The sequence below is a fragment of the Bipolaris sorokiniana genome, assembly GCF_000338995.1.
Source record: "Bipolaris sorokiniana ND90Pr unplaced genomic scaffold COCSAscaffold_12, whole genome shotgun sequence".
Classification (NCBI taxonomy): Eukaryota; Fungi; Ascomycota; class Dothideomycetes; order Pleosporales; family Pleosporaceae; genus Bipolaris; species Bipolaris sorokiniana.
In genome coordinates, this window is record NW_006911906.1 from 637,842 (window position 1) to 664,400 (window position 26,559).

Below are 26,559 nucleotides of genomic sequence, written 5' to 3' on the forward strand. Positions count from 1 at the left end.
GCTCAGCTTGCAATGCAATCAGCAACAATACTCGCAGAGGAGAATAAGAAGCTACGTACAGTCAATAAGCGCCAACAACAAAAGCAAGACCGGCGCCGTCAATATATCGCCTCTGGCGGGGTGCTTCAGGTGCAGCAGGCTCAGCAGCTTACTGCAGAGGCAGAAAGGTTGGTCATGGGCAGTGACCAGAACCAGACTGGTGAGCGACGCCAGCGCGCGCCGCCAACGTGCACGAAATGCCACACTGTAGGACATACTCGGACGTCATGCAGGACTAGATCATGAATTATATCTCTTAATTATCTCCAAAAATATTACGTTGTTGTGGCTCAATTGCGTAAAACGTCGCGTCAATTTTGGTGGGGCGGCCAGCTTACTGATACGGCCAGCTTACTGATAGAACACGTTAACTAACTATGCACATCCATCTACACAAACACATGGAGACTTGGGCAAAACCTTGATGGTCATAACTTCGTGCTTGTAAATGCTATGCTTTTGTTACGCTAACCATGTCCTCGTCACCAGCACTGCCGCCATGTTCCTAGGCCCTTCCGGCCCTGCCGACCTGTATCATCTCACCAGTAGGTTTCTCGTCACTCCTCAACACTGGCCAGCTCGCCCCATCAGCCTTGACAAGAGTCATCTCAAGCTTGGTCCCTAGGATCCGGAACTTGCTCTCTTCCGGTTTGATCGTCGAGAATAGGGGAAACTCGGTTTGGTAGCGCTTACTGTCGCTAGTAGGCAGGTCTAGTTTCACACTCGACGGCTGGAATTCAACGCTTGCAGTGGTCTTGTCAATTTTCTTGAGGTAGAGAGAGGCGACCACTGAAGTCGCCGTTTGGTAGTAGTCGTGTCTGCGACATCGTCAGCAGCCCGCGCTGGAGCACTATCAAGAAGCATACTCACCGGACTGTCTCCAGCTTCTCCTCCCCCTCCTTCTTCTTGCCACTGCCAACAAATAAATGTCTATCCTTTGTCTTACAGCCTTCAATGTTCATGAATTGGTCAAATTCCAACACTCTCCTCTTGCAACAACTCCATCCCTTGCTGCCTTCATGGAAGATTGGCGCACCAGGATGATGTACACAGCTCTCTCCTTGTCTATCACCTCCCTTGTGCACAGCACCACACCCTTTCCTCCTGCATGTCATGCCCTCCTTCACCGCTATGCTTGGGTCGTCGTCTTCGGACTCTGGGGGTGGGGCAGGCGAGGCTGTGGGCTTGGGCGCAGCTTGTGCAGTAGGTACTCGGGGTGCAGGCGGGGGAAGAGACTCGTCGAGCGATCCTAGATTGACTGGTGTGCCATTGGGGACATCAGGAGTCTCAACAGGCTCGGGCGCAGGCGTGTCGTCTACATCGGAATGTTTGCCCTTTGTGCAAGGCTCGATTGCGAGGAATTCATCAAATGTCAGGACGCGAGGTTTGCAGCATTTCCAGCCTAAATTACCATGAATCAGTCCATCTGGCCCAACCCAAAGGCATCGCCTCATGCTGACCTACCTTTCTGCCCCTCGTGGAAGACTGGTGGGCCTGGGTGGTAGATGCACTCTTCGTTTTCGTCCTCGTATGTCTTGCCGCACCCTTTGTGAACGCACTTTTTCGCCATGTTAAAGATTCTCAGAATTGCACAAAACCGAGTGTGTACAGGACGTCGAGTGCACGCTCTTTACGTTGGTGTCGTGAACCCCAGATGTTCACCTCGCGCGTCGGAATATTCTGGAACGTTGCACCCCATCATGTCATAGGCTGGGGTCCAAGCGCGGACCTTGCTTCTGGTGGATGAGGCGTCCCCGTTTGGTGCTCGGCCAAGGCGCAACCAAACTTTGCATTTCTTCCATCTGGGGTCCGACGACTGTTGCTGGATGCTTCTCGGCCGCTTTGCTTCGCGCCGCAGCCGCCCACCATGTTGCGCGCTACCTCTCGCTTACTCGCCTGCCGCATCACCTTCTTCACGCGAACCCCATGCAGCCTTTGCGACGATGCAAAAGCTGTTGTTCATAATGTAAAGGCAAAGCGACCGCTCGAGTACCACGAGATCAATGTCATGGAACAGGGCCAGGACAAGTGGAAAGGCTTGTACGAGTTTGATACCCCAGTGGTAAGCCAACCTGGACCATCTCTGTCTATATATACTTTCCTGAAGAGTACCTGAATGTTCGACTAGATCCACATCGACAAGGCTGGATCTCAAGAAACTTCAGCATCATCGCTTAAGCTCATGCATCGCTTCAAGGAAGAAGACGTCGTGAAGCTGATGGATCAGGCTGAGCGAGCTTGAGGCTGCACACCCACAACCTAATCATTTCTGGATGCAGTTTGCTCCTTTTTCATTCTGTCCCAATATTATTAAAAGTTCATTTCTCACATCGAATATTACATGAACCTCTTGATGCAGTCGTTACACAGATCACGATGAATACATCTCTTGGAGATGACCAACAAGGAAAAGAAAATTGGTATTCATGTGGACATCCCTATGCTCAATCCCGTATCATCAAATCAGGTTACTCCAGTAGCCATCCTTTACGAATATTTTCCTTCCCCACTGATCCTTTTGAACAAGAACGGTAAATGTGCTTGCAGCCACCAGCTAGATGAACGGCGTAATAGTTGGCTTCTCACACTAGCTGCATTCAGCTGCATCGTTGAAGCGACCATCTTCTGTATCACTGGAATCATTACAGAGCATTTGATGTTATCTGAGAAGTTCTTATTGTCGTCCTGGCACTTGTATCTGATGGAATAATCGTTCACTTGCAGATTGTATCTGCAACTCAGTGTCTTTCTTACTTGTGAAATCACTGAGTAAAGTCAAAAACGTATAATATCATATAAGGCCAAGTAACAGCCTAGATATGCATGCAACTAATGCTACATAGGAAAAACGAACATGAAAGGCTCGGGCCGACCCCGCATGATCATGCTGCAATATTCTCCACACTCGCTCTATGAGCATTTACTCTCGAGTTAATTCAATCAGCTACTCATCGTGATACATTCATATGCCTCAGAGAATCTAAGCCGATCTCTCCTTACGAGGCCAAACTCAAGTCTGCGCAACGAGAGCCACCTTGGAACGGGATCTGGAGAGTAATTAGTATATAGCAGCATACGCACTCCCCTCACATAACGCTCATCAAGTGTCAGAAAAGGCAGATGCATGTTACATACATGTGCATGCCTTGCATACGTACACATCTGATGTTTGAGTAATGTCTCTAGATTCAATTGGCCATGGGAATCTTCATACCGAAGCAGAGGTTTTTCTGTGTCTAAATCGTCTATATAGACCCCTTCGACCTGTCTCCTTGGAATCAATCATCATACCTAAGCTTCTTCTTCATCTATACCATCTCTCCTTTCCACGCCCCTGAGATGGAACTCGATATCTGGAAAGGTGAAAAGAAGGAAGACACCCAAGTCGAGCTCTAGTACATTATCCATTTATCATATCCATCCTTTTTGCCTATGTTTCGAAAACTGTCTAACTAACGGATTGATAGCAAGAAAACCCCAAATGCACCAAACCATCAATTCCAGATTGTCTATGCTGGAGGCGTCGGCGGTAACCCTGAGAAGGGCGACCACGAGTACTTTATCATTCCCGTCAACTCTGGTCTCTACGTTACTGCTCATGGTATTGCGAATGGAATCCGCTAGCAGCAACTAGAAAGTTAATGACCTAACACGAAGTCTACAGACACGAGTAAGGTAGTCACGACCCAGCTCCTTCCCCCCAAAGATTCCTCAATCCGCTGGAAGCTTGCGCACGCCGGAAATGTGTTGTTTGTTGTTTGTAGACTCCTATCACGCGATTCACTCATCATCAGTATATTAGCTGAAGCGTTCATAGATCAGATAGACTATCATCTCAATTTTCACCTCTTCTTTCGGTCTAACAAAATGGCGCCTACTAGTGAGTGTCTTGTTCTTTTTCTTTTCAGACTCATGGTTGTGCTAATCGCAATACAGCATCAACCACGTGGATGGCAAGGAGCAGCTCAATGTTCGTGGCGGGAGCAAAGATGAAAGAACGAAAGTTATTACGTACCAGATGGCGACATCTCCTACACTACCTCCTGGTTGAGAGAACCAACTTCTAGGTCGGGAGACTTTTCAAAACTCTTTCGTCACTGGGTTTAGTCACTTTACGATATCTGGATAAATAGCAGAAGAACAGGTCACTCAAATTGACTCTCATCCACTACTTTTGTGATGCACTATACAGTCATAACGCGATTACTTACCCCCAACATCTGCACACTATACACGAATGCTTCTGACACACTATAGCCTGGACTTGAACTTCTCCATTGACTAACGCTCCAATTTTTCTCATGTGTATGCAAATATCCCAACGACTATTATGTGCGCATTACGTACTGTAGCAACACGCTTCTTCTACATATGCAGTGTAACGTTACAGCCGGAGATCAGTTTTGGTGAACTAGCTCTTGCCGACGTTTCGCTCTTCGACTGTACTTTGTTCATCCACACATTTCTCTCCAACATGCCTGTATTGATGAAGATTCTGAACCGCTCAAGACAAACACATCTACAACTAGATAAAGATTTACGCGCTTTCAATAGCAGCGACATAATCAACACCAATCTCAACCAATTATACATCACCCTGAAACAAGCTTCTGTGCCTCAACCCTCAACCACCTTCCGGCTTACTTTATCTGGAATCCCCACGGAGCCGCATCCTTCTACCGCGGCGTGGGGGTAATATGTGGGGAAGCGCGCTCCACCGCCATGCTACCCCTCCTACGCATACATACGTACATAGGCTATGACGATGCTACCCTCTCTCCGCCGAGCAACTCTACCACGCCTATTACTCACAAAACAAGTCCCAATCAACCTCAGTTTCTCCTCACAAAAACCCAGCTTCACATTCTTTTCAACAAGAAAAATGAACACCCTCCAAGAAGCAAGCCGGATATACAAGGCCCTTCAGAAACCCGGTCCGACATTCGGAGGATGGCAGGTCCGTCCACCAACAATAAACCCCTCAAACACTATCAATGAATAGATACTGAGAGAAGGAAACATGAATGCAGATGCTCCCAGGCACTAACCTCGCCCGTTCAATCGCCCGCTCAGGCGTCGACTGGATCTGCGTCGACACAGAACACGGCAACATATCCGACAGCGAAATGCACGAAGCCGTAACCGCTATTGCGCTCTCAGGCGTAAGTCCGCTCGTGCGAATAGCCTCGAACGAGGCGTGGATGGTGAAGCGTAAGTCCTTTACATTACTCTCCCCCTTCCCCTGTATAAAAACCCTTACCCAAGTTTCCCTTCAACCCCAACCCCAACCCCCAAAAAAAACCTACATAATACAAGGAAAATCTTAGTGTTATGTGTAAATGTATCTAACATGAAAGAAATAAATACTTATAGGCGCCCTCGACTCCGGCGCTCACGGCATAATCGTGCCCCTAATCTACACCGTCGACGACGCCAAACGCCTCGTTTCGTCTGCGAAATTCCCACCACAAGGTACACGCGGGTTTGGGTCGCCGTTGCCAACACAGTGTTTTGGGAATGAAGCAATGTCGTATTATTTGCAGCATGCGAATTCGTTAGTTCTTCCCTTCCAAACCCCCACCCCCCCAATTAACACCAAGACCCAATATATATATTTTTTCCAATCATCTCCTTGCTGATAAAAAAGTAAAATATTAGTACACTCATAACAATCCTCCAAATCGAAACCCGCCCTGCCCTCGAGCACGTCCGCGAAATCGCCGCCTTGCCGGGCGTAGACGTCCTTCTTATTGGCCCCTTCGACCTAGGCAATAACATCGGGCACCCCATTCTCACGGGCGAAATCGCACCAGAACTTGACGCGGCGATTGAAGCGATCAAAGAGGCAGCGCATGCTGAAGGGAAAAAAGTAGCGATTTATTGTAATTCGGGCGAGGATGCGAAGAGGTATGCGCAGAGGGGATTTGATATGATGAGTGTTTTGACCGATCAGATTGGCATTACGGGGGCGTTTCAGAGGAGTTTGGGTGTGGCGAAGGGGGAGGTGGAGGGGAGTGGTGGGGATGGGAAGGTTAAGGGGTATGATGGGAGGTGAGGATATAAGCTTTAATCATGATGGTATTTTCGAGTGTCGGTTGCATCTTTTGGGGGTTCGAGGATATTTCAACAGGACCGCTGAATACCACGGATCTAATGTACATTGTTCTTTTTTCATCTTCGTCGTCTGGAAAAAGAACAAAAGGAAAGCTGTTTCCAGGCAACCATGAAAAACTTCAACCTTTCATATTCATACAGAAGAATGACACTCTAACAGTAGGGTCGGCTATAGGGATTTGGGAAAGAGGAGGCAAAGTAGCAGATAGATGAGATAGGTTCCGGGCTCTCTCGTAAGACTACTACACTTGTCGACGAGATGTAGATTTTGCCTTTTTGCTACGCCTCATGGATATCATGCGGCCGCCCTGAGCGACTTGGCCGTTGCCGTTGCTGCGTGACATCGAGCAGGCTGGGTGTTCATCCGAAGCGGACATGGAAGCCATGACGAATGAGTCGGTGTTGTGCCCATAATACAGCAACACGCCAGTGCGCATTTTCTTGACACCTAAAATGCCAATAGCTCCGGCAGAATTACTGTGCTTGACACTTGGATGGCCTAGAGATTATTAGCACAATCAGAGTAGCGTCCTGGAAAGCCAAATACCCATAAACTCATTCTCGATCATGGCTTTCAAAGCCTCGTCTTCGGTGACCTCGATATACTCTCCACCACGTCCTTTCTTCGTACTCTGATAGAGTCGCTCGGCACAAACTGTAGCAGCCATAGTTGTTGCCATATGCTCACCAGTCCCGCTAGTAACAGTCGCTACACATATCTGCTCGGGGTCGTTTGGATCGGCAGGAATGACTGCAGTGCCTACTCCGACGAGAGCTGCGGGGCCGACACGCCCGCGGTACTTCATACCAATACCCCCAGAAGAAGCCCCACAAGCTATGTTGCCCCAACTGTCTATCGCAATGGCTCCAACAGTGTCAGTGATGTGATCTTCCTCGGGTTGTTGTGGACCTGGTCCGGGTGGGGCTGGCCGAGTTGTGTTGGTCTCTGTAGTCTTACTGCCCATACTTTCGAGTAGGTGAGGCTCTGCTGCTTTTTCATGAGGTTTGGTTGAAGAATGGACCTTCGCTGTGTGAGCGCTGGATCCGGAATCGGAATCATCGCTCGAGCCATCAGCCCAAGCCTTGCGTGAAAAAGCCCCGTGCACTTCTTCCTGTGGACTGGTATCTATTACACTATTGTAACTCAAGTCAGGACCCGCGGGGATATCTCTGCAGTGGCTCAGGGTAGGCACCGTCTGCGTGCTATTGATGAAAGCACTACGAGCAGGATTGTCAATCAGCGATGTTTGTTCAGACAATTCCGGGGTACTGATATGATCATCACTGTTCCAAGAACCCGAAGACCGCTTTGACAGAGGCAGAGAATCAGACTGGTTACTTTCAACTTGGTCATACATTGTGTCGTCCGAAGATAGGGGTGAGTGTGATTGCGAGAGAAATGTGCAGGCTGCTAGCAAGTTTTGGGTGTGCTGTTCGCGCATCCGTTGCCGTTCAGCCTCATCTTCTGATTCGAGTTTCTCCCTGATCTTCCAGCATGACGGGTGTGTGCTGCTCTTCTTCGATTTTCGTTCGGCGGATCTCAAATCCGAGAGCCATCGCATCCAGCGGTCTTTGGCAGCTGGTGAGATTAGTGCATCGTGCGGCAGAATTGGCATGCCCATTTCGATGGCGAAATCGGTAGCGCCCTGGGAGACTAGAAGGTTTGGAGGGACTCGGCGCAGTGTAAGCGGATCCATGGTATGGTCGTGAACCATACGTGCTAGAGATATGGGGTTCTTGATTTCTGTCAAGAATGGTCAATAAGGAGCAACATGTCTTCATCTCCGATGACTTACGAGCAACTGCTCCAACGGCCCCGCTACGCCCATAATGATCTACGATGGAGGCATCGCATTCTACAACGCCGTCCATAGCAAGGTTACTTCCGTACCCAGCGTTGGTAATCTCTCTGTCTTCGAGCGTCTTGATGGCAATCTCAACAGCGTCTAATGCAGAGCCCCCGTTCTTGAGAATGAGCATGGCGATTTGTGCAGCACTAGAGAAGATGAGCAAAAGTTTAGTAGGACATCACAATGCCAGAAATACCTACTCGTTGCATGCCTCTAGATGTATCCTCTCGTTTTGGTGGCTGTGGTACCCAGCCCCGGCATGAACATAGATGCAGCATATGTCGTCGTGGGGCGGACTACGCGCCGCTTTGCGTGTTTGTGTATCGATATGGGGTACCCCATCTACAGGCGCAAATTGATGACTAGGAACCGACATGCCTTTGTGCATCGAAAAGCACTGGCGTATATGTCGAAAGTGAGGGGCGAAAGTATCCAGCGTATGACACAACTGCCACCGGGTGCTGTTTGGACGAAGCCGAATATGTGAATGTACAGGCTGTTGAGCACGTGTTCAGCGCAAGTTGGTGTAGAGACCTTCAATTGTTGTAAATCGTAGGTAGGAGCGGTTTTCAGGCGGCCATGCAAGATGGCGATGGCCTCAGAATCAATGGTGAAATAGATAGGGTATGGAAATAGTACAGGGTGACTGAGGAAGAAAGGAGAGAAACAGGAAGGGAAAATAAATTAAGAAATCGAGGCGACGGTGAAGGGATTGCTCGGCACGGGCTAGTGAAGAAATGAGAGTCGGAGAGAGATGCTCGGCGAGCGCTGTAGGGCTACGGTTAGTGAAGGAGGAGATGTTAGCAGTAGGTAATGTCAGAGCTTTGTTAGCGAAAGGCTCCTTCCTTTGCGTCTGTTGAAGCTATGTGCGTGGTATATGAATCATCATGTGTGACGCGACAAAAGACAGGCACGGCAGTCTGAGAAGAAGAAGGAGCGACATTGTTTACAAACACAGAGCTGCAGTGAGCTGGGACGTGGCTCGCCCACAAGTAATTGCGGCCCCCGCCATTGTCTCCCAGTTCCCGCTGCCAAGAGCGGAGCGGGGCGGTGCCTGATTCGACGACAGCCCACATGCACCCGACGCCGACCTCCGCCATCACCTCTCTGACGAAGCCACCTCCACACCTGCTTCTCGCTTTTCTCCTCCACCCGGGATTTCCTCAGCTGCTTTTGCATATTTGTTTTTGTAGCAAGCAGCAGCAGTAAATATGGCGTCCCAAACCCCCGCCGTTGTCATGGACAAGTAAGCTCCCAGCTGCCTGTTGGCATCCCCACTCCCAATTGAGTACTAACGTTGGCACACAGCGGTACGGGATACTCGAAGCTCGGTATGCTAGACACTAATTCCACTCTCTTCAGCTCTTAGTAACGCCCAACCCCAGGTTTCGCCGGCAACGACTCCCCATCCTTCGTCTTTCCCACCGCGATAGCTACCAAGGGCCCAACTGGCGGTACCGGCGGATCTGGCTCCGGACGCCCAGCTGTCGCGAACAAACCCTCGTTTCTGACTGGTGGTGCTGGGCCTGGTGGGCATCTTTCTGGAAAACGAGGCACCGAAGACCTGGACTTCTTCATTGGTGATGAAGCTCTGGCCGCAGCAGGAGGCGCGGGCTATGGCATCAACTACCCAATTAGACACGGCCAGATAGACAACTGGGTATGGCGAGTCATTACGAAGGATGAGGACGAAAACTGATGCTCGGCAGGATCTCATGGAGCGTTTCTGGTCCAATTCGATATTCAAGTACCTGCGAGTAGAGCCTGAAGACCACCACTTCCTGCTCACTGAACCAGTATGCCATCCTTTGATAACTCAGGAAACACATATACTGACTGCTGTCTAGCCATTGAACCCCCCAGAGAACCGCGAAGCCACCGCCGAGATCATGTTCGAGTCCTTCAACGTCGCTGGTCTCTACATTGCTGTGCAAGCTGTGCTTGCATTGGCCGCGTCATGGACAAGCTCCAAGGTGCAGGACAGATCCCTCACGGGTACCGTCATTGACTCCGGTGCTGGTGTTACGCACGTTATCCCAGTTGCTGAAGGTTACGTCATTGGCTCCTCAATCAAGAGTGTCCCCATTGCCGGTCGAGACATTACCAACTTTGTCCAATCGCTCCTCCGAGAACGTGGCGAGCCTGACTCATCCCTTCAGACCGCTGAGCGCATCAAAGAGGAATTCTGTTACGTCTGCCCCGATATCGTAAAGGAGTTTGCACGCTTCGACCGCGAATCAGACGACCGCTTCAAGAAGTACACGGTCAACTACCCCAATGGCAGGACCGCCTCTGTAGATGTTGGTTACGAGCGCTTCCTCGCACCTGAAATCTTCTTCAACCCTGAGATCTACTCCTCCGATTTCTTGACCCCACTACCCACCATTGTCGATACCGTCATTCAGTCCTCACCCATTGATGTACGTAGGGGACTGTACAAGAACATTGTCCTATCTGGTGGTTCAACACTCTACAAAGACTTTGGTCGCCGCTTGCAGCGTGACATTAGACACATGGTTGATGCCAGGATCAAGGCCTCGGAAGCACGAAGTGGCGGCGCAAAGAGTGGTGGTTTGGATGTGCAGGTCATTACTCACAAGAGACAAAGACACGGCCCTTGGTTCGGAGGCAGTTTGCTCGGACAAACGCCCGAATTCAAGAGCTATTGCCACACCAAGGCGGAGTACGATGAAATCGGCCCCAGCATTGTCAGACGGTTCGCCCTGCTCGGTGGACCCGGAAGCACGTAACTGGCCAAACTTGAGAATATCAGGCAAGCGTATATGTGAGAAGAATTTACTAAGCGAGCATAAAAGAAGTGCAAAGCTGTCGAGAATACCAAGATTGACATCACAACATGAAATCCATATGATTGTGAAAACGTGATGTATATGCCAAAACACGAGTGTAGTTTGACTAAAGGTTTAACCAAGCAAAGGCAGTGATAACTTTTGACGTTTGTATGCTGATTTATGCGCCGGCTAGAGAAATACTGTGTCTGTCCATATGTCTCACCCCAAAAAACGCCAGAGATATGCAGGTCCACTACTCCATCGTCACCTCACCACTCTGTGCCCCATTAGTCTCTCCAACTGACCCAACTGTCTTCCTACTCAACACAGCAACACCCTCTACATGCCCCGTCTGAGGGAAGAAGTCGAAGCCCCTCAGGCTCTCAATCTCATAGCGTCCCTCTCCCTTTCCAAACCCACCATCCACGCCCTTCATGCCGCCAACCAAAACACCAACATCCCTGGCTTGCGTGTGCACATTGCAGCTCACGTAAACAATTCTTGCAGGGCCATATTGCACCAACTGCCGCAGAAAAGATTCATCACAACCTTTTCGTGGCGGATCAATCATAACGACTGTTTCATCGGCAGGAGACTCGATCGAAGCGAAGAGACGTGCAGCATCTGCCGCGATGAAGCGCGCGGAGCTTTCGGGTAGATTGTTTAGACGCGCATTCGTGGTTGCGGACTCGATGCTTGACGAGGAAATATCGATGCCTAGCGATGTTTTGAATTGGCTCGATAGTGTGATTGTGAAGAGGCCCGAGCCGGAGTATGCGTCGATTAGGTGACTGATTTTGTGATCGGGAGAAGAAGGTAAGATGTGCTCGCGGATATACTGGGTGAAAATGGGGAGGATGCTGTTATTGTTTTGGAAGAAAGAGCCTGCTGGGTTGATGAATTGGAATTCGTCAATGTATTCAGTTGATTTTGCATTGGAGTCTGTTATGCATATTTTGCGGTGGATGTAGTCGCCTCGGTCTTCGATGACTGCGTCTGGGTCTTCCTCCTTGGTGACATCGTATTCGGATTTGGGTATCCGGGTGGTGCTTTCACGGAGGAGGATGGTGGCGCCTTTGTTGTACTTGTCGATGGTATCAGCGACGCGCTTGCGTTCACGCTTGTTGCCTGCGCGTACGGCGTCCGTGCCGATTGGACAGTCTTCTATGTCGATGGTGTTTCTGGTTCCCTTCTTCATGAAGCCAATCGGCGGTACTTCTTTGAATGTACGTCTGATGCCATTTCGGCCGTCGCTTCGACGAGCATCCGGTGGACCGTCAAAATGCGGCGTGAGCTTTGTCCTATATCCGTATTGCAGGGGCGAGCCAATTGTGTCGCCAATAGTCGGGACGAGCTCCGGTGGTAAGTTGGAAAAGTTTTTGTAAGCTTTTTGAACGATGGACTTTTTGTGTTCCAACTGGAAATCGTAGGGGAGCATTTGAAATTGACAACCCGAGCAGCTGGAAAAGTAGGGGCACTTTACCAGAGACGAGTCGCGGTGATTTGAGGGCGTAACAACATTGACAAAATCGGCCATGGAATATTTTTCCTTCTCGAAATGCCTGTGCGGACGTGCGGTGACAACATCTCCTGGCGCACTGAAAGGTACAACAAAGACTTGATCTGAATCTGAACCCTGCTGAAATCCAAGACCATCTCCAGTAGATGATATTTCCTTGATCTCGACAGTAATTTCTTTGAACTTTTCAGGCAATAGTGTTGATGTCTCTTTCCCTTCTCTTTCTAGCTTGAATTTTTTGATGAGCTCAGTGACATCCTCCAACAAGACCTCCTCATTGGTGCCGTTTGTTTTCAGTATCTTGCTTTGTTCGGCATGGCCGTTCTTCATTCGTTTGTTCTTGAATCTGTAATTTCCTCGTGAACCTTCCTCGCTACGCAAAGGCGTCTCGGCGTGTCTTTTTGCGCCATTACTCTCGATGGGAGCAACATTATCTGCGGAAGAGGCCATACTGCGCTTGGCAATCTGGGAATACCGGCTACTGCTCAGCAGAGTCCGAAGTGGTCGACTAAGAATTCGGGAGTACATGCACCAAGTCTCACAGTCGAGAAAAGTTATGTTAGTCACTCAGTTGGAAAGAGAGGTGATTGGCTACAGCATTTACTGCCCATGCCGCTTAGTCACCGTGAACTTTCCGAACTTCACTTTCAAGCACCACCAAGCGCGCAGACTACCCGCTATTACAGCCTCTCCACGCTCAATTGGCCCCCGCGACGAGGTTCAAGGGCAACAATGAGCGTCTGCCGCCCCGCAAGATGTCTCTTTACCAAGGCCGCCTCAACAACCCTTCCTAAACCACCTCCGCAACGCACTTTCCATGCCTCCGCATCCCGGCAAGCCCGCAAGAAGCGACCGCATTACCCGTCAATAAAGGCAGACGAACTCAAGCTTCTTAACCAGGCTGCCGAGGCCGAGTACCCGAAATACGACACCTCGGAAACAGCGCTCCTCGAGAAAAAATATACACCCTCGCAAATCGCCGCCATCAAAGCTGCAGAAACTACAATCGATGCCCGAGATGTCCTTACGCAGGGTCAGCGAAGAACCGATTTTTGGAGGCTCAATTACGAAGACGATCTTGCGGAAGTCGATCCAGTCACTGACCGGCCTGAGAAGCTGACCGGAGACGACATCGAGGGGCCAAAGACATTTCGGGTTGCCAACGAGGTGGAAAGAGATGAGAACATTTCCCGTATCGCATCAGAGAACCTAGCAAAAATGTACCCAGATGGTATACCGGAGGACGACCCGGGCCTGCAAAACGCCATGGATGCGGCCATTACCCAGGCTGCCCTTGACCCGCGCGCAACATATACATCGAATAACCCCGCCGCACTCCAGGCGCTCGGCGACGAACGTCACTCTGTGATTGCACCCGATCTACCAAGGGTAGAAAACCGCATGGCACGCCAAACCCGCCGACTCTCCACCGAAGAGGAGGAGGATCCACGGCAGAAGCGCCTCTTGCAATACCTGGGTTGGGACAAGCAAAAATTGCGCAGCATCCGAGTCAAGACACTGGTTGTTCACGGTGTTACGAATCAGACACGCATGGGCAAGATTAGGAGTTTATACTATCTTACCATTGCGGGGAACCAAGACGGTCTACTAGGTGTGGGAGAAGGCAAGTCCGTCGAACCCGAAGAAGGCAGGAAACAGAGTGTCATGAGTGCGATCAGGAACATGAGGCCTGTCCCACGGTACGAGAACAGGACAACATTTGGAGATTTGGAGAAGAAGGTTGGCGCGACAAAGGTGCAGCTTTTTTCAAGACCACCAGGTAAGTTATTCAGTTCCAAGAACTTTCTTAAGTTCTTCTTTTTTTTCTCGAATAATTGCTAATTACATAACAAATAGGCTTCGGTCTCCGCGTCCAACATCTCATCTTCGAGCTCGCCCGCGCAGCCGGCCTCCAAGACCTCTCTGCCAAAACCCCCCGCTCAAGAAACAAAATGAACGTCATCAAGGCTACCTGGGAAGCCCTCACCAGCCAGAAGCTGCCCGACGAAATTGCCAGAGCACGCGGCAAGAAGCTGGTCGATGTACGCAAGGTGTACTATGGAGGTTCCATACACTAGACAGACACCATGTATGAATATTTCAATGTAAAAGAAGGGGAGAAGACATGGTGATAAATGTACCATACTCAGATGCATTGGAGCGGGCTGGACGGCATGCGGATATAAGCGTTTTTGTAGAAGAAATCTTATGTACATCATACCATTCCCCACCTCTTCTAATCCCCTCACACCATCCCTCTCTCTCTTGTCTCTATATCCTGCAGTGCTCTTACAATCCATCCACCTGGGGTATCATATTCTCCTCATCCTCCCGTCCTATCCCTTTTCCTCTTCCTTTTCACTTACATATCATCCTCCCCTCCTTCCTCCCCAAGCCCCCCCCTCCCCGCCATCCGTCTCAATCTGCTGATTCAAAACGATACTATACACACTCGCCTTCAACAGCGTGAATACTAGCGATGTCTTGCGTTCGAGGCCGCGGAGGCCGTCGAGGATTACGGCGCTGGGGTTGTTGGAGAGGGTGAGGAGGAGAGAGGACATCTATACGTTTCATTTGAGGGATTAGCTATTGTGTGTATGGATTGGAAAGAGGAAAGAGGGAAGGTGGTGGTGGGGGAGGGGGGGAACAAACGTACGGTATTCAAGTTCTCGAGTAACCGAGCGTATTCATCTAATACTTCTTGTTCGAGTGGTGTGAGGGTTTCTTCGTCGTCGGCGAAGTTTGTGTCTTGGGGGTCGACTGATGCCATTGTTTTTTTTCTTCGTTTAGGACAAACGGGGATGTGTTTGGTTGTTTTATTTTTTTTGTTTCGTTTCTTCGGCAGTGTCCGTGGGAGGGTCTGTTGTTGGTGATGTGCAAGGGGATTGCGCTTGCGTGCCCTGGTGGTGGGGTCGGGCGTGGGTGCGATGGTTGTTGGATTTGCCTGGAGAGAGGAAGCTGCGCTTTGGGATAATCGTGTATATGTTAGGGGCGCTGTTTTCAGCTGGAGACTTCGTTTCTCGTAGTAGAATGCCTGGGTTGCGGTGCAAACTACCCTGGTTGAATCTGAATCCTTGTCGCGTTGCGAGTCTGCGAATCGATTGTCGCGTCTTCCCCGCAAACTCCGAAGTGGTCCATGCACATATACCTTTCATCATATATCGGGTGTAATACTCGTCTTAAAGGGTCACACTCAATATGCTTTCAAATTATGCAGAAAAATACGTCTTGTGATTAATTCCTCTTTTCCTAAGATCACAAACCCAGTCAATATTGTCCTGCAGCCCGTTGTCCAAGCTACCTACTGTTATACTTCATGTCCCTCGACATCCATGCCCCTAAAACACAAACAAACAACGCCGAAAAGATTTTGGAGCTGAAAAAATGCTGGCTTGAAAAGTTGAAAAGAAATATGCTCGAATGACAGAAAGAACTTAGTACCCTTGAAACGCCAATGACATGGAAGACACTCATTTTTCTATCATACGTCAAAAGCAAAACAAACAGAGTCGAGAAGAGCATCGGATACAAATGGCCTACCTAAGACCCCGTCTGGAGTGTACAAATCACCACTCGTCCTATCGATGCGAGTTGGTCTGCGAGTACTCAGAGTGTCCAGATTCGCTGTAGTCGTGATGGTGGTCGTGGTGGTCATCTCCATCGTGGTGAAGGGTGACGCTGTTAAACTCCTCAAATGGATCTGCTACCTCGCCCATGGGTGTAGCAAGACCAGAGTCTAGCGGCACACCCTTGGATTTCGCAGCACCAATATCCACACTCTGCGACTCTTTGACGTTTCGGAAATTAGGCGTTTCTATGCCTTGGCCCTGGTGGGGAATTATAGGAGGTTTCATGTGACGCAGTAGCGCCCATTGCGTGGTCTTAAAGAATGGCGCACTCTTGATATCCGAGGCACCAGCGCGTGAACCGAGGCGGCGAGTCTCATCCTTGATGAGCAGCTTACGAATAATGGCTTTGCAAAGACTACAAAATGTTAGCAAAGGAAACAAGAAAACTGTCTGTAAATAAACTTACTTTGACACTTGCGGTGCACCAGAACCCTCTGGGAAGGGTACTTCGTCTCGAAGAATGTTGGCAAAAGTTGCGTTACGGTTCTTGCCCTTGAAGGGTGTGGTTCCGTACAACATTTCGTAAATCAAAATTCCAAGGGTCCACCAGTCGACCGCACTCGTATGTCCACAGCCCTTGATAACTTCTGGCGCAATGTATTCCTCGGTACCAACGAAGGAATTAGTTCGGAAATTGTTGATACAAGATTTGGTGTCAATGGTTGGCAGATTGTTCGACGAAGTACCGCTTCGGCCGCTGAGAATCATGGTTGGGCGACCGCCAGTGTCCGATTGTTTCGACAAGTCAAAGTCTGACAACATGATATGGCCGGACTGATGGAGGAGGATATCTGATAGAAATTAGTACGGTCTTTTTGGAAGGGAGGCAGAATTTATCCTACTTTCTGGCTTCAAATCCCGGTAGATGAAGCCCATCAAGTGCAGGTACTCCAATGCAGCCGTAACCTCAGCAGCGTAGAACCGCGCAGCGTCCTCGTCAACGCACTTGTTTGGTCGTGTCTGCAGAGCGCGGAAGAACTCACCGCCACTGCAGTATTCCATGCAGAGGTAGAGGTGGTCTTCGGATTGGAAAGAGTGGTATAGAGTAACGATAAATGGGTGGTTGCTGGTCGCCAGAATTTCCTGCTCAGCCAACGCACGCTTGATCTTGTTTCGCTTGATCATCTCCTTCTTGCTCAGCACTAGAGATTGTTAGCATGAATTCCAGAAACAACAAATCTTTACCTTACCTTTCATAGCGTAGAGCCTGCTAGACTTCTTCTCCCGCACCAAATAGACCTTTCCGACATCACCCTTGCCAATCAGCTTGATCTTGTCGAAGCTGCCTGGGCCGACCTCAACGTTCCTAACCTTGATGGAATTCGAGCTGTAGGTCCTCCTGAAAGCTACAGAATTGCGAATCTGGCCCGGAGACGGTATAGGCTTGCTGGCGTCGCTGGGTAGAAGGTGGGTCGAGTCTTGCGAATGCGTTTCAACCATGCTCAGGGTGGATGAGTTCGGGTGGTGCAGGACGGGCTGCTTGCCGAGTTCAGCAGTCTGTGGCCTTTCATTAGACTTGCCAGATGAGAACAAGCCCTGAGCGTTGGGAGCAGAAGCTACCCTCCGTAGTTTCCTTGCCAATTCCTCCTTTCCAGCCGTCGTGGCATGATCATCCTCGGGACCGTTGCCACCGTTCACTTGTGTCTTGGGTATGGTTTGTGAATCTGTAGGAGATGGGGGCACGCTGCCATCGTTGTGGTGGCGCAGTGCAGGGGGTCCCTGGTGGGCGAAATACGGGTTGGCATGGGCGGTGGGCGAGAGGCCGTCGTCGAGGGGATTGCCTTCGCTGGCGACGGTCTGAGAACGGTTGCGAGTGATGTGCGGGATGAATCGTGATTGGCGGAAGCCCGACTTCTCATTCTTGGGGTTTGGGGCACCGCCCGTGGCGTCGTCGGAGAGCTTCTGGGCGTCATTGCTGCTGTTGATGCGGAAGAAGTTCTTGATGCGCTGCGAGACCTGGCCGTCCTTTCCATTGACCGACTTGTTGATGGACAGGGCCTTGCCCGAAAAGGTGCGTTTCTCGGTCATGGTGGAGTGGCTTGATGGAGACGAGTTGAAAAGCTGCGTCATAGCCGTGGGAGGACAGGAGGGATGGAAAACGCGCAGCAGGCGAGTGATACGCCTAGCGGATAGCAGCTAGTGAGGCGGAGACAGGAACTCAGGGAGGAGTATTCGGTTGCGCGTTTAACGGTCAGTGGGCCATGGCACGGCGGGAAAGGCCAAGGTGCCGGGATCGCGATGCGTGTGGCTGGAGCGTCGAACGGGAGTTGGCAAAGAAGGACGCTGGCAGTGGGGCACAAGGGGCTGGCCAGGCAAGCAAGCAGCGAAGACAATTGACTGCCACGCGGGAGCAGCGGGCGAGGAGGAAGAGGAGATGGGAGAGGTGGAGGTGAAGGTAGAGGCGGAGGCGGAGGCGGAGGGCAGGGTACAGCAGGACAGGGCAGGCAGGGCTACTTAGAGTATGGGCGGGTTGGGAAGTCAGAGCCGTGCCGGATAGACGCAGAAGCGAGGGCGGCGAATCAAGGGCGAGAGGGCTCAGGCCAGTGGGGACTGTCGACTACTACCGCGCGGCCAGTGTATTTCCAAGCATTTCCCCCAATCGTCCGTTCATGCCTCCAGCACCGCCATTTATCAGCAATGCTATCCGTGCAATTCCCTCGCCCACGTCATCGCACAACCTCCACCACTGCCCCCCATGTCATCCTCGAAACAAGACATCTGAGGTTGCCTCCCACATCCATGAACGCATCCGACCACTGTTTCTCTACCGCGTCCAGCGCCAATCCGTTCCAGACCCTCCCCTTTGGGCCTAGTCCATCGTTCGGCCCCGGCCCTCCACCGTATAGCATTACATCGCCCGTGCATAGCATATTAGTCCCATCCCCTTCCCTTGCGCCTGACTTCACTTAAACACAGCCTCCTCAGCCATCCATGGCCATAATCAAGTCATTACATTACATTATTCTGTTTGCCTGTGCGGCTGACTATGCTGCCTACTTAACCATACAATGTCTGCCCTCCTATACAACCTAACTGCTAAAGGTCTGAGCCACAAGAAGACGTGCAATTACTCTCCTTCCCGCTTGCCGTCTGCCGCCCACACACAGTCCTCCTTGTTGAATACCCTGAGAAAAAGAAAACCTGCCAAGTAGAACTGCAATACAAACTGCACTGCCTGGTTGTTGAATAAACATTATCCACCCTGTACCCATGCGCCACTGACCAAGTCTTGCCAGGGTCAGGCAACATGGCATCCAGTCTATCCAGTCACATTCGACAAAGAGCCCAAATTCCACGACCCTTCAAGTGCGCGAGTTCCTACGGTACGCCTCAATCTCCTCCATCTCGGTTCTCTTGAGTTGCTGGAAGCGCTGGCGCCACTTCTCCGAACGCTTCGTCCTCTCCTCAGGCGACATGGTGCGAACGTCGTCTTTCTTGCCACGTCGGAACTTGTTCGTCACCTGCTCCAGCTTCGCCTTTGCTGGTGAATGCTCTCCCGCCTTCTTGGGCGATCCGGAAGTGTTGGTACGCGAAAATGTCACAGTCTCGCGCTCCATGTCACTCGTCTTGGTTGGCGAAGACGCTTCCTTCTGCTTGCCTTTGCCGCTTGACGTCTTGAAACAGGATGCATCGCTCTCCTCGCACTCCGTAGTGCTGGCTGTCTCGGCAGGTCGCTTCTCCTCCGCCATGGACGTGCTACAGTCGTCAATATGCGTATCGTTGATCATCTCCGCAAGGTCATCCATAGCTCCATCCAGTCCTGTTAATTCAGAGTCAGCAAGAGCCTTGCCAGAAAGCGTGCCATACCTACCAAGTTCTTGAGAGCCCTGTTCCTTGGCCGTAGTATAGTAGCATTGCATGGTCAATGGTGTGCCCAAGTTGCGATTCTGCACTTGGATATCCAAGAACTGCTGTAGCGTTCCACCGTTCGACTGTGCAATACCTTTGTCCCGAATCTCCTTGCTCGCATCGTTTGGAGTGTTTGGGACCATAGCTTGCCCATGTCCAGATGCCACCTTCAGTGGGAAAAGACTAGGGGGTGCAAGGTAACGCGCGCCTGAGACGATACGCTGCTGTGAGCCCTTCATCACTTCATTACCCATCTTATACGGGACAAGCCCTCCCTGGACGTCTCCTTGGGAGCCAGGTCCGAAATCGCGACGAGCATCGTCACTCAGGTTGGGCTTTGACAACCGAATATTCTCTTGGCTACCACCAAAGCCGCCAATGCCACAAGGAGAGTTGTGAGGTAAGGATCCAGCAACCAGTCCTCGGAGCGAATGGGTGCTAGAGTTGGCACTGCGTTGGTACTCAGCTTGGCGCTTCTTGGTTTCATCCGTGAGGAAATGCAGGAGACCTTGAATATAGCCTTGCAGCACATCCGGACTGTCCGGAATACCAAAGTGATCATAACCAGCCTGGTAGCCTTCTTGATATGTGCTTGGAACGTGCACGACGGGCTTGTCAGAGAGCTTCCAACTCTGGCCAGTGCTGCTGTTTTGGGCCGAGTTCACCCGCGAGACTGCATTACTGCTCTGAGCAGTCCTGGCTACGTTTGTGTCCATGCCTGGTATACGCTCGATTGGGGCCGACAAAGACTGGTTCGCAGTGCTCTGTCGCAGGGAGGGCAGTGAAGGCTGCTTGCCAAATGCTTCTGGCCATGAGGTAAGCTTGGGCGCGGGCTCATGCTTGCCAGCGCGACCTGGGTGCCCTTCGTTCCATGGGCTGGCAGGCCAATGTTCCTCTGGTGTCAATGGAGCAGCATGTGTCTCAGTCGATTGGTTGGTGTCCTTACTCGGTGGCGCTATCCGTGTAGAAGAGTGCTCGTGTGTATTGATAGGGAAGAAATCCATGGTATCAACGCTGGATACACTATGCTTTCGGGCCGGTGCTCCGCTATCGTGCTTGCTAGGCTCTGAATCTTCTTGGACATGCCAAAGCGATGATTTCTCTGGCGAAGGCGTAGGCGGTACAGTTCCTTGCATACCACTGGACTTGGCAGCTGGCTCATAGGTGGGGCTCTTCGGGTTAAGAGATGAAGGCTTCTTGCCCTCCGCCTCCGGAGGAGGCTTGATCTCAATGGCACGTGAACGGCGGTTGGCTGACCCTGGAGGAGAGTGCGTTACATGTGGACTAGATGTGTTAGGTACAAACGCTGCCGGCTCCACTGGGGGGAAGCTAGGGAAGCCACCATAGGGCTGCGGCTGCGACTGATACATCGTCATGGGTGCATACTGATTGCCAGTGGAGAAGGGATACATAGCAGGAGCAAACGGCTGTTGGTTCTGGACTCCAAATGAGGGGACGGGTGGTGTGGACGTGCCGACTGCGTTGGAGAAGGAACCGGGCTGCGCTGTAATGGCGCCTGACTCCAGTGCTGATATCTGCTTCCTGAGGGCATCGAGTTCGACAATGAGGCATCGCTTCTTCTCGATCATAGCCGCGCGCCATGCGTCACTCTGGTGGCTCGACTGTAGCACTTCGGTCTGCTCGACAGTTCGGAGCTCTTGCTTCTTCATGGTCTGTTGTGCCTTCAGTGTAGCAAGGTCCATGCCAGCAAACGGAGCGTGAGTACTAGAACGTGGCGGGCCAAAGGAAGCATCTGGCACGGTACCATGTACAGCTGATTTAGATGGGTCAGGGCCTCGCTTGATTGCTGAATCCATGGCGGCAGAACCACTAGGAGGCAGTGTAGAGCTGGTCGTGCTGACTGCCGGGAGTGCAAACATGCGATCGCCAACGAAGATGACAGGCTGGCCACTAATAACCTCAATCCGTGCAGTGTTATTGCCGTTCGATAGGGCTTGCATTGGTATGATGTTGCCCGGAGCGACTCGCAACGGTTGTTGCGGCCGGTACGCGGTGTCGCCGTATCGAGCTGTGCCAAGGGGTGGAAGGTCGCTAGGAACAATTCTGCCTCCTGCAGTCACTCGCAGACCAGGTGGACTGCCGTGCTCCTTGAGAAGTTTCTCGGCTTTTCCTCGCTTCAACGATGGTGTAGGCGATGGCCTCTTCTGAGATCCGAGTGGAGCGGGAGTTGTCGTATGAGGAACCCGCAGGCTTCTGTTCGACAATCTGCTGTTTAGATTTGCTGCTGCAGATGCCGATGGACGCAGAACGTGTTCTAAAGGGAAGTGTGTCAGTATTTGTCTATATGTACAGCAAGTACAGAGATCAAGACAACGGCCGACGGTGGAAGAAGGTATGCAGCGGCGAGGTGGTGATGGCACAGGTTTTTATTAATTTTAAGGGATATTGAGTTTTTTTAGCAGACGAGATTTCTTTGTGTGGGGAGTGTGAACGGTGAGAGGTGAAGAAGGGCATGACCAGCACCGACCTCTGATTACATCCTCATCAGGAAACTTCTCGATCGACACGGCTGATTCCGAAACCGAATCACGCAGCGCAAGTAATTCATCCACTTTGTATGCGAGAGACATTATGGGTAATCCGTTACCCTAGATGGGTATCGCCGGCGGGGTGCCGCTGACCTGAGTGTGCCGTCGGTATCGTTTGACCAATGGAGACGATGAGCTGAACACGTGAAGGAGGTTGAGATGGTGTGATGCAAATATCCTTCCATCGTTAGTATTGACTTTCAAGTTTATGTGCTTGAGTGTGCCCCTAGATAGGTGTGCCATTGTAGTAGGAAGTGGGTTGACATACCTCAAAGCTGATCGATGTGGAGGCAACGTGAACAACGAGCGAAGCAACGGCTAACCAAAAGGCCGGGACGCAGCAATGCGAAAGAAGATGGGATGGAACAAGAAAATGGAACCAAAAAGAACGTTTGTGCGTGTTGTGGTGAAGAAGAGAATAGGCGGTTGAGGAAGTGGTTATAGCTTGCATGCTATCGCAATTACCCATAGACTGATCCACCAGTGTCTGCAGATGAGGAAAGAGACGAGAGACGGATCGGCCAAGGAGGGCTTCGCGAGGGAGGGCTCAGTTTGTGAAGCAGTAGAGATGGCATGAGTGCAGCCACCTTGCGCAGTTGATGAGGAAAGGACGGTTGGCATACAACACACGTGAGAGAGAGCGTGGAAGTTGTGACTAAGATGAACAACATGCAGTGAGAGAACAGAGTGCACGTAGTCACTATAATTTCGCAGCGCCCTATGGTTCTTTCACATGATTAAGGCCATTGAATCTACCAGCTAGATGCAGTCTGCTCATCTCGAACACCTGAACGCCTTCGCTATAACATACGCTTCACATAACATGCCACTTTTGTGCAACCATTTCCGACAAGTGATGTATCCTTATTCGATTCCTTTGTCGCTTTTGCCATGCTACCTGAATTCCTAGGGCAGTAGTCTATCTTCTGCGAGTAGCACGAGTGCTTGCAGGAGGCGCTGACTCAAAAGCGTCATCAGACTCAATCTCATCATCGCTCTGTGGCTCATCAGCATATGTATATCATATTAGTTAGCCCAAGAATGCTTACAGCTTCCTGCACAGGCTGCTTTCCGCGCGATGCAGTGGGTCGTGTTGTCTGACTGCGCTGTGTTGGTGTTTGGGAAAAGTTCAACTTGGTCTGCGTGGCCGGCGCCTTGGCTCGTGTAGCAGGTGTCTTCTTAGTTGGGGACTTTGCTCGTGCTGGGGCTTTGGTAGGCTTCGCAGCAGGCTTTTTCGCAGGAGCTTTCTTTTGTGATGCTACAAATAGGTCTTCAGCGCTGTCTTCCTCGTCATCGTCGTCATCAAGCATGATAACATCATTGTCGTCCTCTTCATCATCCTCCTCTTCTTCCACTACTTTCTTCTTGCCTCGACCACCTTTGGCAGCAGGTGCTTCTTTCTTTGTAGTTGTGGCTGTCTGACGAGTTGTACCGGTTGCTTTTGCGCGGCCACGCGGGGCAGCCTTCTTCGTCGGTATAGAAGCAAGGCCCTCTTCATCTTCCTTCTCTTCCTCGTTATCTGAGCGTATAAGAGCACCTGGTTGATCTATCCAAGGACCTTCAAAATCACTGTCCCAACCATCTGGCTTCGGTTTAATTTTGGATTTACGGACCCTCTTCAGCTGTCCTGAGGCAAACAAATCCTCTAATTGTTCACGGTACTCTGTCATTTCCTTGACGATTTCTTCTTCCTCGACTTCGTTAGCATCCATCAGATGCTTCAACTGAGTTGTGAGACTTTCTTTGACAAAAGTCTCCATAGCGTGTTTGTCATCTTTATCGACGAATTGTGATACAGCATCTCCGAATGAATTTTGTGGCAGAATTGTCAATGTCTGCGCTGTGAGGAATTCCTTGACTAGCTTGTCGACCTTTATCGAGTCGATTGATAGTTCAGCCAGCACTTGTTCGTCTGGTTCGTCGATGTTATTCTTCAAGGCTCTGGTTGTTGGTTTCTTCTTCCGATGAAACTGGACTACATCATTGACATTCGCTACCTTTTTCATGAAGCGATTTGAGATTCGCTGTGGATTCTCGCAATGAAATTCGCCAGGCGATGGTGCGGTATATTCAACGCGCAGCCGAACAAGCGGCAGCGGAACTTCGAGATCGTCACCTTCTTCACGATCTGTCTGAAGTTCGAGCCAGTCTCGTTTCGCTTCCTCAATGAGGCCTTCGATGACTTGATTTAGATATTGTGTAATCTTTGCACGGTTGTCGCTGACACGCCAGAGTTCCTTCTGCTTGATCTCCCTTTCTTCGGCCAGGACAATCTCTTTCATAATAAAAGGCCGCACTGTTTTGAGGCGGATGTTCTCAGTGGTGAATTCCTTACCGGTGACGCTTAGGATGCACACATGCTTGGGCACGGCTTCGCCCGGCATCAGAGATGTCGCAACTGATGAGCCTGGCTGCATGACATGAAAGCCCATTTCAGGATTGTACCGCGGATCTATCAAGCACTCATGCTCATGACCCCATACCACAAGATCCATGAATTCAGGAAGGAAGTTTTCGGGCAGATAGCTGGTTGGCGTATGCGCATGGTGGTTCTGATGAACGCTCATAAGATTAAACCATTCATCTTTTTGCGTACCTGGCTGGAAGAACTTGACGTTGCCCTCTCGCCAAGTATGGAACAAGCGCTCATCTCGCACATTGCTTAGGCCGTACAACGCAAGCTTGGTACGGCCTTTTTGGAGCAGTACTGGCTTGATAGCTATGTTATCCACTTCCGGCGTACGACCAAAATAGTTCACAAATCCAGACGCTTGCAGTAGATCAAGTGGAGAGTAGGAACCCTCACCTGAAGGGTCGTCGTGATTGCCATGAATGGCAAAGACTGGTATCGCAATATTGATGTCTTCGTCCTCATAATTGACGTGGTCAAACATGCCGCCGAAGTTCTCGCTCGCATCGCTCAACATCTCCAGCTCGCATGGCTTTTCTCCAAGGCAATTCATGCGCAGCGAACGCATTACCTGAAACATGGATTTCCGCGACGGTTTGTTCTCATGGAATAGGTCCCCAGCGTGCAGTACCATGTCCACATCGTGCTCCTTGGCCAGGCACATGACCTCGTGGAAAGTCCTCCAACTATCATCTTTTCGCACCGCATCGCGCTCGTTGTATCCAACATGGCTATCTGTAGCGACAAGTATACGGATGGTGTCTGCACCTGCAGACTGTGTTAGCACAGACATATTGTTGGAGCCTGTCACTATCGCCTACCTCGCTGCGCACCGCGTGCTCGTGGCGGCATACTGGACGAGCTGCGTGGCTGGAAAGATGGATTCTTGGAACTATCACTGTTGGTGAAGCACGCAGCAGGCCACAAATAAACGCTGCACAATTGGCACACAATAGATTCTTTCAGCGAGAGCAACGGCTTACAGCAATCACTTGCACTTCGCGTCGCGCTCCAGCCAAGCCATTAGCTCCACAATCTCCCCCGCGCTCTCACGTGGGTTTCCAGCGTCCATCGGAAGCAATTGAAAACATTCGCCGACGACATCTTTCACGCTCACCATCGCCATGTTTCCCACACGCGCGCTGTGCGCCCGGTCGGTCTGGAAAGGTATTTACTCATGTCGCTCCTGAACCCAGAGGCGACAAAAAATGCTAATCATCCACCAGGACCCAATATCGTTCCGTAAGCCTCCGCATGAAGCCCTTACCAGGCCTTTCTGACTGTGTCCAAGCCTCCCAATAGTCCAGAAAAAAGCAGGTGAACGGGTCCCGCCGATCAAGACACAAGCCCGCTCGGCCACGATACTGCCGAATTTTGTCGGCCTCAAGTTCCAAATACACAATGGCAAGAGCTACCTGGACATCACCATCACCGAGGATATGGTAGGTCATAAGTTGGGAGAATTTGCACCGTACGTTCCTTGGAATGAGCCGACAAAATTAGCATTGGCTGACGATCCAACTCCAGTACACGGAAGCAGTTCATGTACAAGCAGACCAAGAACAAATGAAGAACGGGTCGCACGTGCATCTTATGGGAGTTTGGGTATCATTTTAGTGTGTGCGGAAGCCACTACGTACTGATATTGTACAATTGCAATGAGCCCTTTGCTGGGCAAAATATTCTGATCAGAAACCCCTGCGCCTGCGATGCCAATTCAACGCCGAGAATGCCTGTTGTGATAGCAAATGATTGCGTCCGTCATTACCCATCTTTCGCATATGCCAATGGAAAGCGGACACCGAGTG

At 50.8% G+C, this 26,559-nt stretch overlaps 14 protein-coding genes across 14 annotated transcripts; 6 read left to right on the forward strand and 8 right to left on the reverse strand.

Annotated features, from left to right (window-relative positions):
• Positions 1-384: 384 nt before the first annotated feature.
• COCSADRAFT_148323 (uncharacterized protein) lies at positions 385-1,728 on the reverse strand. The gene is made up of 3 exons (XM_007704648.1): positions 1,504-1,728; positions 910-1,441; positions 385-857 (listed from the first exon to the last, which is right to left on the reverse strand). The coding sequence occupies exons 1-3, from the start codon at positions 1,607-1,609 to the stop codon at positions 545-547; spliced, it is 951 nt and encodes a 316-aa protein (XP_007702838.1). The 5' UTR covers positions 1,610-1,728; the 3' UTR covers positions 385-544.
• A 97-nt stretch (positions 1,729-1,825) lies between these two features.
• Positions 1,826-2,571, forward strand: COCSADRAFT_39227 (uncharacterized protein). The gene is made up of 2 exons (XM_007704409.1): positions 1,826-2,101; positions 2,168-2,571. Exons 1-2 carry the CDS (start codon positions 1,907-1,909, stop codon positions 2,279-2,281), a joined length of 309 nt encoding a protein of 102 aa, XP_007702599.1. The 5' UTR covers positions 1,826-1,906; the 3' UTR covers positions 2,282-2,571.
• Positions 2,572-3,345: 774 nt separating this feature from the next.
• Positions 3,346-4,090, forward strand: COCSADRAFT_96969 (uncharacterized protein; the record flags this gene model as incomplete). Its single annotated transcript, XM_007704649.1, has 4 exons — positions 3,346-3,434; positions 3,507-3,640; positions 3,719-3,785; positions 3,976-4,090. Coding segments are annotated over 4 exons (405 nt in total), but the record flags the coding sequence as incomplete, so codon positions are not given.
• A 693-nt stretch (positions 4,091-4,783) lies between these two features.
• Positions 4,784-6,447, forward strand: COCSADRAFT_39228 (uncharacterized protein). The gene is made up of 4 exons (XM_007704410.1): positions 4,784-4,996; positions 5,070-5,250; positions 5,413-5,593; positions 5,698-6,447. The coding sequence occupies exons 1-4, from the start codon at positions 4,922-4,924 to the stop codon at positions 6,092-6,094; spliced, it is 834 nt and encodes a 277-aa protein (XP_007702600.1). The 5' UTR covers positions 4,784-4,921; the 3' UTR covers positions 6,095-6,447.
• COCSADRAFT_96850 (uncharacterized protein) lies at positions 6,396-8,379 on the reverse strand (the record flags this gene model as incomplete). The annotated part of the gene is made up of 4 exons (XM_007704650.1): positions 6,396-6,652; positions 6,701-7,897; positions 7,950-8,149; positions 8,204-8,379. 4 exons carry the CDS (start codon positions 8,377-8,379, stop codon positions 6,396-6,398), a joined length of 1,830 nt encoding a protein of 609 aa, XP_007702840.1.
• A 715-nt stretch (positions 8,380-9,094) lies between these two features.
• On the forward strand, positions 9,095-10,859 carry COCSADRAFT_39229 (uncharacterized protein). The gene is made up of 5 exons (XM_007704411.1): positions 9,095-9,249; positions 9,312-9,334; positions 9,389-9,663; positions 9,713-9,799; positions 9,851-10,859. The coding sequence occupies exons 1-5, from the start codon at positions 9,215-9,217 to the stop codon at positions 10,751-10,753; spliced, it is 1,323 nt and encodes a 440-aa protein (XP_007702601.1). The 5' UTR covers positions 9,095-9,214; the 3' UTR covers positions 10,754-10,859.
• Positions 10,860-10,895: 36 nt separating this feature from the next.
• Positions 10,896-12,828, reverse strand: COCSADRAFT_39231 (uncharacterized protein). The gene has a single exon (XM_007704412.1). The coding sequence runs from the start codon at positions 12,762-12,764 to the stop codon at positions 11,049-11,051; it is 1,716 nt and encodes a 571-aa protein (XP_007702602.1). The 5' UTR covers positions 12,765-12,828; the 3' UTR covers positions 10,896-11,048.
• Positions 12,829-12,959: 131 nt separating this feature from the next.
• Positions 12,960-14,611, forward strand: COCSADRAFT_232279 (uncharacterized protein). The gene is made up of 2 exons (XM_007704651.1): positions 12,960-14,094; positions 14,172-14,611. The coding sequence occupies exons 1-2, from the start codon at positions 13,047-13,049 to the stop codon at positions 14,390-14,392; spliced, it is 1,269 nt and encodes a 422-aa protein (XP_007702841.1). The 5' UTR covers positions 12,960-13,046; the 3' UTR covers positions 14,393-14,611.
• Positions 14,612-14,683: 72 nt separating this feature from the next.
• COCSADRAFT_96927 (uncharacterized protein) lies at positions 14,684-15,084 on the reverse strand (the record flags this gene model as incomplete). The annotated part of the gene is made up of 2 exons (XM_007704652.1): positions 14,684-14,875; positions 14,971-15,084. The coding sequence occupies 2 exons, from the start codon at positions 15,082-15,084 to the stop codon at positions 14,684-14,686; spliced, it is 306 nt and encodes a 101-aa protein (XP_007702842.1).
• Positions 15,085-15,526: 442 nt separating this feature from the next.
• COCSADRAFT_123257 (uncharacterized protein) lies at positions 15,527-18,369 on the reverse strand. Its single transcript, XM_007704653.1, has 4 exons — positions 17,134-18,369; positions 16,786-17,085; positions 16,350-16,734; positions 15,527-16,298 (listed from the first exon to the last, which is right to left on the reverse strand). The coding sequence occupies exons 1-4, from the start codon at positions 18,011-18,013 to the stop codon at positions 15,893-15,895; spliced, it is 1,971 nt and encodes a 656-aa protein (XP_007702843.1). The 5' UTR covers positions 18,014-18,369; the 3' UTR covers positions 15,527-15,892.
• A 118-nt stretch (positions 18,370-18,487) lies between these two features.
• Positions 18,488-19,026, reverse strand: COCSADRAFT_232297 (uncharacterized protein). The gene has a single exon (XM_007704654.1). The coding sequence runs from the start codon at positions 18,806-18,808 to the stop codon at positions 18,584-18,586; it is 225 nt and encodes a 74-aa protein (XP_007702844.1). The 5' UTR covers positions 18,809-19,026; the 3' UTR covers positions 18,488-18,583.
• Positions 19,027-22,383, reverse strand: COCSADRAFT_344349 (uncharacterized protein; the record flags this gene model as incomplete). Its single annotated transcript, XM_007704655.1, has 2 exons — positions 19,027-22,003; positions 22,277-22,383. The coding sequence occupies 2 exons, from the start codon at positions 22,381-22,383 to the stop codon at positions 19,246-19,248; spliced, it is 2,865 nt and encodes a 954-aa protein (XP_007702845.1). The 3' UTR covers positions 19,027-19,245.
• An 877-nt stretch (positions 22,384-23,260) lies between these two features.
• Positions 23,261-25,603, reverse strand: COCSADRAFT_162961 (uncharacterized protein; the record flags this gene model as incomplete). Its single annotated transcript, XM_007704656.1, has 3 exons — positions 23,261-23,338; positions 23,391-25,519; positions 25,573-25,603. 3 exons carry the CDS (start codon positions 25,601-25,603, stop codon positions 23,261-23,263), a joined length of 2,238 nt encoding a protein of 745 aa, XP_007702846.1.
• A 272-nt stretch (positions 25,604-25,875) lies between these two features.
• COCSADRAFT_96097 (uncharacterized protein) lies at positions 25,876-26,321 on the forward strand (the record flags this gene model as incomplete). Its single annotated transcript, XM_007704657.1, has 4 exons — positions 25,876-25,918; positions 25,978-25,993; positions 26,043-26,222; positions 26,279-26,321. 4 exons carry the CDS (start codon positions 25,876-25,878, stop codon positions 26,319-26,321), a joined length of 282 nt encoding a protein of 93 aa, XP_007702847.1.
• Between the last annotated feature and the right edge of the window lie 238 nt (positions 26,322-26,559).

Excerpts from the sequence above, each read along its gene's own strand:
- COCSADRAFT_148323 (XM_007704648.1), bottom strand. The coding sequence starts at position 1,609 with ATGGCGAAAAAGTGCGTTCACAAAGGGTGCGGCAAGACATACGAGGAC. Across the intron at positions 1,442-1,503 it reads CTTCCACGAGGGGCAGAAAG|GCTGGAAATGCTGCAAACCT; the intron begins GTAGGTCAGCAT and ends ATGGTAATTTAG. Across the intron at positions 858-909 it reads GAGAAGCTGGAGACAGTCCG|ACACGACTACTACCAAACGG; the intron begins GTGAGTATGCTT and ends ACGATGTCGCAG.
- COCSADRAFT_39227 (XM_007704409.1), top strand. The coding sequence starts at position 1,907 with ATGTTGCGCGCTACCTCTCGCTTACTCGCCTGCCGCATCACCTTCTTC. Across the intron at positions 2,102-2,167 it reads ACGAGTTTGATACCCCAGTG|ATCCACATCGACAAGGCTGG; the intron begins GTAAGCCAACCT and ends ATGTTCGACTAG.
- COCSADRAFT_39228 (XM_007704410.1), top strand. The coding sequence starts at position 4,922 with ATGAACACCCTCCAAGAAGCAAGCCGGATATACAAGGCCCTTCAGAAA. Across the intron at positions 4,997-5,069 it reads CGACATTCGGAGGATGGCAG|ATGCTCCCAGGCACTAACCT; the intron begins GTCCGTCCACCA and ends ACATGAATGCAG. Across the intron at positions 5,251-5,412 it reads CGAGGCGTGGATGGTGAAGC|GCGCCCTCGACTCCGGCGCT; the intron begins GTAAGTCCTTTA and ends AAATACTTATAG.
- COCSADRAFT_39229 (XM_007704411.1), top strand. The coding sequence starts at position 9,215 with ATGGCGTCCCAAACCCCCGCCGTTGTCATGGACAA. Across the intron at positions 9,335-9,388 it reads TACGGGATACTCGAAGCTCG|GTTTCGCCGGCAACGACTCC; the intron begins GTATGCTAGACA and ends GCCCAACCCCAG. Across the intron at positions 9,800-9,850 it reads ACTTCCTGCTCACTGAACCA|CCATTGAACCCCCCAGAGAA; the intron begins GTATGCCATCCT and ends ACTGCTGTCTAG.
- COCSADRAFT_39231 (XM_007704412.1), bottom strand. The coding sequence starts at position 12,764 with ATGGCCTCTTCCGCAGATAATGTTGCTCCCATCGAGAGTAATGGCGCA.
- COCSADRAFT_232279 (XM_007704651.1), top strand. The coding sequence starts at position 13,047 with ATGAGCGTCTGCCGCCCCGCAAGATGTCTCTTTACCAAGGCCGCCTCA. Across the intron at positions 14,095-14,171 it reads GCTTTTTTCAAGACCACCAG|GCTTCGGTCTCCGCGTCCAA; the intron begins GTAAGTTATTCA and ends CATAACAAATAG.
- COCSADRAFT_123257 (XM_007704653.1), bottom strand. The coding sequence starts at position 18,013 with ATGACGCAGCTTTTCAACTCGTCTCCATCAAGCCACTCCACCATGACC. Across the intron at positions 17,086-17,133 it reads CAGGCTCTACGCTATGAAAG|TGCTGAGCAAGAAGGAGATG; the intron begins GTAAGGTAAAGA and ends AACAATCTCTAG. Across the intron at positions 16,735-16,785 it reads CCGGGATTTGAAGCCAGAAA|ATATCCTCCTCCATCAGTCC; the intron begins GTAGGATAAATT and ends AATTTCTATCAG.
- COCSADRAFT_232297 (XM_007704654.1), bottom strand. The coding sequence starts at position 18,808 with ATGCACGGGCGATGTAATGCTATACGGTGGAGGGCCGGGGCCGAACGA.